General features: G+C 35.9%; 1 protein-coding gene across 1 annotated transcript in view; it reads left to right on the top strand.

Moving 5' to 3' along the window:
- The window catches only part of LOC149796286 (carbonyl reductase [NADPH] 1-like), a 39117-nt gene that overhangs the window by 1068 nt on the left and 29936 nt on the right, over positions 1–8113 (top strand). The window contains exon 2 of the mRNA XM_089960192.1: positions 3380–3461. Coding sequence (XP_089816318.1) covers positions 3380–3461 — 82 coding nt within the window. The remainder of the gene's footprint in view (positions 1–3379; positions 3462–8113) is intronic.

Below are 8113 nucleotides of genomic sequence, written 5' to 3'. Positions count from 1 at the left end.
ACTCTATGGTCTTTAAATAAGAAACAGATAAAGCAAAAACATCAGGTTTAAGTAGTTTAAAATTAAATGTTTCAATTTAAATTACTGTTCGAATTGATTCCAGCATAAATGTGCTGATGTGCCAATAGTTTTGGATTAGCTATTGTGTTTAAAGTCTTAACGTATCACAATAATATAATCCAGAAGTTCTTTAAAAACAATTCATAATAATTTCAAAATAGTGATTTAGTCAAAAATGTCGCTGAGCACTTTGTATTAAAAATGAATAATTTTAAAACAATTATTCCTCTCAAATTATATTTGAACACGGCCGCAAAAAAAAAAACCTGTACAGACTGAACTTAAAGGAAGAAAGAATAATCTTGTTCATCTCAACCTTATATACATCCACACTAGATCCAGTGTTACATAAGCATTTTCTAAAATAAAAACATCAATGATCTGAAGGGAAGCTTACACCAAACTATAAGCACATTCAGGCCTTGATCTTCAAGCACAACATGACAAAAATCAGGTTGATAGTAGAATTTCCAATGGAAAAAACTAAGGTCTTGAATTCAAATCCAAGTAAATAAATGAATCAGAAAATGACACTTGTCAAGTAGGCCCAAATGTCTACGGACATAGCTTAAGCATTCAATACAAAATAAAGATATATAACAGGGTACGAAGGGGAACCAGTGATACTTGACAAATATATTGCAAAATAAAATATATTTTCGGAAGCTGCCACTTTGCTGTTTTCCTATTTTGTGATGTATGTACACAATGTACCTAGTTGGGGCGTATTTTTACAAAATATTTCGTTTATTATATCATATATTAGAGGGCCATAAGATGAATTCATTCATGCAACTTATTATGTCATTCTTTAAGAAAATTCGTTATTAGGCCCAATGCGATCTAATATTCGAGAATCTTTTAGTGAATCCGATTTTGCTGATTCGGTGCGTTTATGGAGACTATGTACTGAGAATACACACACCACATATTATATTCTTCAGTTAAGCCAGCTCTGTAAAAGAGAGAGAGAGAGAGAGAGAGAGAGAGAGAGAGAGAGGGGGGGGGGGAATTGTGATTTATTTATAATATTGTTTGTTGGAATAGCATTGTGGAAAGCATTTAATTTAAACAGTCAGTACCTATATGAAATTATTTAAGGGCTTGAATATTTAAATAATTCTTTTGGATTATTGTATCTTTCAAACTTCTCGAGGATATGCAAAACCTTTTCCGTTTTCGTCATTGATGGCCTGGATGTCTCCATAATTTAAGATTACACAGGCACCACTGTAAAACCAGAACTGTGATGTTTTAGACGGTACAGAGCCTCCTTTGACTAAATAACTAGGCATGGAAAACTCCACACAGGCCGGCAACACATGCCTATGTGTTTGCAACGTCGTCTCGCTCATGTGTTGCAACGTTGATGCAAATTCCTACAAGCATGTTCGACAAGCAATTCACGGAGTCTCTGCTTGGCTTGTATACGCTTGAGAGATTGCCCGGCGATCGTCAAGATCACGAGCACGCTTGTGTAACTTGAATTCTGGAACTTTGATTATTTGAGGACCATATACAACAGCCTCGTTAGCAATAGTACGTGCGATAAGGAGACAGGTTTTCTCATCAGCAACCATATGTGCAACTTCGGCCCAAGTGACCCGCTGTAGAATCTTAATGTACAACTGTGCTGTTGCAATAAGCTCCCTTGCAGTAGTATGCTATTCATCCGGGTGGAAGTCCTATTAATAGAAGTATATCTGATTTTCTTGCACCTTTTTCCATGTTCTCGCGAGGATCGCTTAATTTTGATTTGCAGTAACCGCTACAACTAGCTGTCGCTGATCTGAGAGAAGATGCCTTACGGCCTTACAGTCGTCATGCCCGCGTGTAAAGAAAAAAAAACAACTTGTATAATTGCTTATTTGCAACAAAAAACAACATTTTGTGAACAGCTATAGCTTTGATCCTTAACAACATCGTTGGCTTTTTACTTGACCACATCGTTGTCATTTTTCCGCGGCTAGTCTTCGCCCCAACCCCTTCCTAACAATAATACTCAGGAACAGAGCCACGTGGTTGGCAAAGCTGATTCCACGACTTGATGCCAATGATACATTTCAGGACATGGTCAAGCACCATGGCCAACATGTTACACGAGCAAGTGTGATTTACAATATTCGTTATGAAATATTCTATTGAAATGTTCTTCTTTTTGGCATACAGCTTTAAGTCGATTGCGTCCTAGTGGCACTCAATATCTCATATGTTCACGCAGATTGTATTGTTTAAGATGAAATAATTTTTATCTATCCTCTATTCATAGATTGTTGGTCGCTTCTTCCTGAACCAAGAGGAGGTAGTCTTAATGATAGGTTACAATTTCACGTAACCCACCAAACGACATACAATCTTTGTGTGTAATTACAATTTGAACTTGTTAATTGGGCTTTTGTAAATACACATTCGTGCCCTTTCCAGGATCATAAAATTCATCTGCAAGCCTGAAAACAATTTCCATCAAGCCTGTCTCCGCCCAAATGAGTTTAAATTATCCATCACAGACTAATACTCTAATACTTTCAGACTTTTGAAAGCTTGTCTCCAATAATATAAGACATCATGGAGTGTGTGGATTTCTCACAATGGGTTTTGTTCCATTAGACCTGGAACTGGCTTCCAAAACTTACTGCAATTGTCTGTACTGTTTTGTTTCTTCCTCGTTATATATCAGTTCTTGTACCTCATAAAGTGGAGTGTAGATAACATGATATGTTATATGCTGAAGGCAGTTTTAATTGATTTGCCGTTTACAGTGATCTTCATTATCTTCCATGTCTTCGTTGTCTTTGTTGTCCTTGCTCTTGTCGCTGTCATCGCTGTATGTTATAACATTTTCACTTTCTTAGCTGGTCGACTCAGTCAACGTTCTAGACCACTCATCTTGACCAAACTATGTGGACGATGTGCACGTGAAGTGATTAGGAAGGAAACCTATTTGTTTCTTAATAGAGAGCCAATGGTCAAAGTCAATGTGACTCAAAGAGGAGAAATGATTTGTACACAGCTTGTGTTTTAAACTAAGTTCGTCTACCGGTTTTATGAGACAGCTTTAACTTAAGAAAAATAAGTTTTGATTTCGTTGTTGAAAAGTAAAAAGTCAAGATAACGGTAAGTACATTAATAAAACAAGCATTTGCAAGTGAAGTTCTATACCACATGATTTGACCAAACCTTGTTTATGGCAAGCGCATGTGGAAAGAAACAAACTTATTCATTTTGGTGTCCAATGATCCCTGTGGCACATGCAAAGTAATATGTTATGCATATGCGGGGGCTGTGTAAGCAATTTGACGGAGATGTATTCTTATTGTAGGTAACAGGGGCAAACAAAGGCATAGGTTTTGCTATTGTGCGGGGGCTGTGTAAGCAATTTGACGGAGATGTATTCCTGACAGGTAATTTCCTATCTCCTAATTTTACTGTGATGAGCTATAGCGAGGGACGTGAATGTATGTATGTTGATATGCATATAAGTATATACTTAATTATATAGGTAAATATGTAGGTAGGTGGATAGTTAACTGGTCCAACTTGTCAAATCAAAGACTTTCTTGTGAATTGGTTTGCATGAGTGCTATGTTCAACAGCACAGCTGGGAATATACTTCAGAGTTGGCAAAATCCGGCAATAGATGAATAACATACTACAATATCAATGAAAAAAAACATTTTTATGAGGAAAAAAGTATTTATATGACAAAATTTCTTCAGCGTTGACTCATAAAAAATATGATGAAATGAATTGATTACACAAAAACTGTCAGGTGGTTCCATATAGGATTGTTCAGTCATTCGCTAGAATGGCAGATAAGTGAATATCAGTATGTACAATTTAATGATTCGGAACCAAATATTAATATTTGGAATTATTAGTCGTAATTACACCAATAATAGGATCTTCGCAACATTTTGTCTTAAGTAAGTACTAATTTAATGGCTCACTACAACACCCGTTTAACATAATTAGCTATATGTACGCTACAAAGTACTCTAAAAATTAATGGAACCGCCATTCAGTTTTGAGCATTTTATTTACCTTTACTAGACCTGAATGTCTAAAGGTAGACAACTCTGGTGTGTGTTTATTTGCTATTGCAGCTTTGTCCCCTTCAGTATAGTCATTGGTAGCAAATGTATGCAGATATACCGACACAAGCAACATAATCAGCACCATAGGTTTATATATAAATCACATGTTTGTATATACACACCTGTGAACCTAGTGATCTGGTGAATAGATCAACGCATACCAGTAACTAATTAGTGGGTAAGGACTAACTCTTTGTGGTGGGTGCAAAACAGGTGGTTGCGAGTGTTTATGTTGCTTAATTGCTTGAGAATTAAAGTATTCAACAAGGCAATCATTTAGTTGCCATGCTGGACGTTTTCTAACATTAATGCCATGTTGGACTTTTTCTAACATTAATGCCATGCTGGACTTTTGCTATCATTGTGTTGCCATGCTGGACTGTTGCTATCATTGTGTTGACACGCTGGACCTTTGTTAACATTGATGCCAAAATTTGACCATTTCTTATCTTCATATAATTAAAAGTTAAAACTATCAAACTGAGCACTTCGATACTTGATGTGCCAATATAAAACTGAGCACTTCGATACTTGATGTGCCAATATCAAACTGAGCACTTCGATACTTGATGCGCCAATATCAAACTGAGCACTTCGATACTTGATGTGCCAATATCAAACTGAGCACTTCGATACTTGATGTGCCAGTATCAAACTGAGCACTTCGATACTTGATGTGCCAATATCAAAACTAAGCACTTCGATACTTGATGTGCCAATATCAAACTGAGCACTTCGATACTTGATGCGCCAATATCAAACTAAGCACTTCGATACTTGATATGCCAATATCAAACTGAGCACTTCGATAGTTGATGTGCCAATATCAAACTGAGCACTTCGATACTTGATGCGCCAATATCAAACTGAGCACTTTGATACCTGATGTGCCAATATCAAACTGAGAAGAAAATAAATCTTATCAAGTTTAATACGCTCTGTAATTAAAAAGTAATCCAGACGTATACAAAAGTCAAACTGAATCATAACAAGAAACAGAGGTTTTAGCAGAAATGAAATTATGTACAGATTTTACAGCGGTTACAATCAAGTGTGAATGTTTTAATGACATTGAACCATACTTCAATAAGACTGTTACGGGGTACAAACAATAATATCCTACAAAAGTGCAAACAATAATATCCTACAAAAGTGCAAACAATAATATCCTACAAAAGTGCAAACAATAATATCCTAAAAAAGTGCAAACAATAATAACCTACAAAAGTGCAAACAATAATATCCTACAAAAGTGCAAACAATAATATCCTACAAAAGTGCAAACAATAATATCCTACAAAAGTGCAAACAATAATAACCTACAAAAGTGCAAACAATAATATCCTACAAAAGTGCAAACAATAATATCCTACAAAAATGCAAACAATAATATCCTACACAAGTGCAAACAATAATATCCTTCAAAAGTGCAAACAATAATATCCTACAAAAGTGCAAACAATAATATCCAACACAAAGTATATTCCCAGCCGATTTTTAATGTAGCAGCAGAGAGGGCGATCAGACCACTTTAGGGAATGGTCACCCTTGTTTTTAGACCAAAAAAAATAGTGACCTTTCATAGAGGTCAATACCACGTCTACGATTATTGTTTGTCCCAAACAGAATTGTAGACAAGGCCCTCTCTGCTGCTGTGCATCAGAAAAACCAGGGTTTTTCTGCTGCGTTGCTGTTTGAGTGATTCGAGTACACACAGAAACATCATCATGAAAAACAATTCACGAGAAGACCGTGTGGAAACAAAATAACGTTTAATTGGCGCTGGGGAAACATATCACAAGGAAACAAAATAACGTTTAATTGACGCGGGGAAACAAATTACACGGAAACAAAATAATCTAACATCAATATGAGAAACAACCGGCGAGGAAACAAAATAATCTCATATCATGGGAAACAATCTATAAATCAGATTAATAAATCTGACTTTATTTTTATTATCATCATCACAGAGCTGTAAATGTAAATATAATGTTGGGCTTATGTTATTGATTGTCCCTCGCCCCCATCATCATTGAGGTGGTAAAATATTATATCATCATTGTGACTGAGGAAACTTCCTTATTCCCTATAATAATATTGTTTGTGTCACTTTCCTCAGTCATCAGCGCACGAAAACAACACACAAGGAACGTCCGCGCGGGAAACAACATACCGAGATCATCATTATGTCGTTGTGGAAAAGTGTACAAAACATATATATATAGAAAATGTACACTTTTCCACAATCATCATGGAAGGGCCGATTCACGATGATAAATACTCCTCCAACGATGGTATTGGTTTATTCGCTTTTGTGTGATATTGAACCATACATCTTGGAAATCTTCATCAGAAATTCCACGTGGATTATTTCACAATCATCACGACATGGCGGAACTCCCATAAATATTATATAATATTAAGAAATATGGGACTTCCGCCATCACCCAATATCATGTATGTTAAAAAAATAATTATTTTTTACGATGATAAATACTCCTCCAACGATGGTATTGGTTTATTTGTTCTTGTTCGATATTCAACCATTAATCTATATTTTACCCCGCCACAATCTATGCACAACGGAATTTTACCACGAACTCCACGAGAGCAGCTAATACATCTCTGAGGACCTCGTGAATTATTTGATTTTCTTGATACTTTTTTTATGATCACCGCAAAAATCACCACGACAATTTCTTCCACATAATTCAGTGGAACCCTGAAGAAGCCAGGTACATTTATTGACCATCTTTTATTTAATATCTTTATTTATTTAATTGGTGATTTAAAAAATATCAATTAGATATATGGATATTAAATATAATGAGCGAAAAAAATTGCAATGTTATTCGTGACGTGACCGAGACTAAGACAACCAGTATATCTATTACAGGCAAATCTTTAAAAGAAAAAATTAATTATTTGTGTCTCGAGAACGACCCGACGTTTACGCTAGACACGCTATTTGATAACATTACTAACGAAGACGCGCGTGTGTTATCTAAGAGAAGTTATTTCACGTTGCGCGATTATTATAATATTTTCTCCGTCTCAACGTTAGATGAATCTGTTTCAGTACAAACTAAAGAAGAAGCAATTCAGGCACTTCAATCTGAATGTAAATCAACATATCATCTGCCTGGTGTGATTATTCAACACTTTAAAAACTTTTATGTATTCCCGTCCGACGAAGACTTTGAATCAGTCGCGGATAAGTTTTTAGGGTTATCGTCGGTTACTGAAATAATACCGAAATTCAGGTTGAGATATCCTGTATTCGACATCGACTCGTTCTTCAAACAATACAGAGAACATATCAATTACGGAGATGTCGCGGGTACAACAAAAGACTCAGAAGAACGACTTTCTCATGAGGAGATTATTGATTATTTTTCTCGGCTGTGTAATTGTGACCGCGATAAAATATTTTTATTCACAACAACACATGGATATCATGTATTATGTAAATGTGAACCGGTATCGTTCGATGATCAGATAGAATTAATTAACAGCGCTGGTAAGGATAATCCAACATGGAAGCTAGATAAACAAGCCGGACTACACAGCATGAAGTTATCCGGGACAAAATCGAATAAAATCAATTCCGTTTGTAAAAGATTAATATCAGGACAAATCACAACCGCGTGAGATCTGCTCGTTTGTCCAACATCAATCCAACCGCGTTAAATAGAATATATCAAACCGCCTCAAAGTGATCTTGGTGATTATGCAAATGAGATCTCCCAGCAGGATCTCGAGAAAATATCAATCGAGTTAACTGGAGAACCAGATCAATTAATTACCGTCACTGCGTCGTCAAGAAACAGATTAACGGTACAACGACGACCAGGACACTATTGCAATATATGTAAACGTCGTCATGGTTGGAATGAAATTAATGATCATCCTGAGGATAAATGCGACAACTGTTTGATATATGTCCACGCAGATAG

The sequence above is a fragment of the Sinohyriopsis cumingii genome, chromosome 6 (genome assembly GCF_028554795.1).
Source record: "Sinohyriopsis cumingii isolate HCF-2022 chromosome 6, ASM2855479v2, whole genome shotgun sequence".
NCBI lineage: Eukaryota > Metazoa > Mollusca > Bivalvia > Unionida > Unionidae > Sinohyriopsis > Sinohyriopsis cumingii.
Note: the sequence above shows the minus strand (reverse complement) of the source record. Positions and strands in the feature narration are given on the sequence as shown.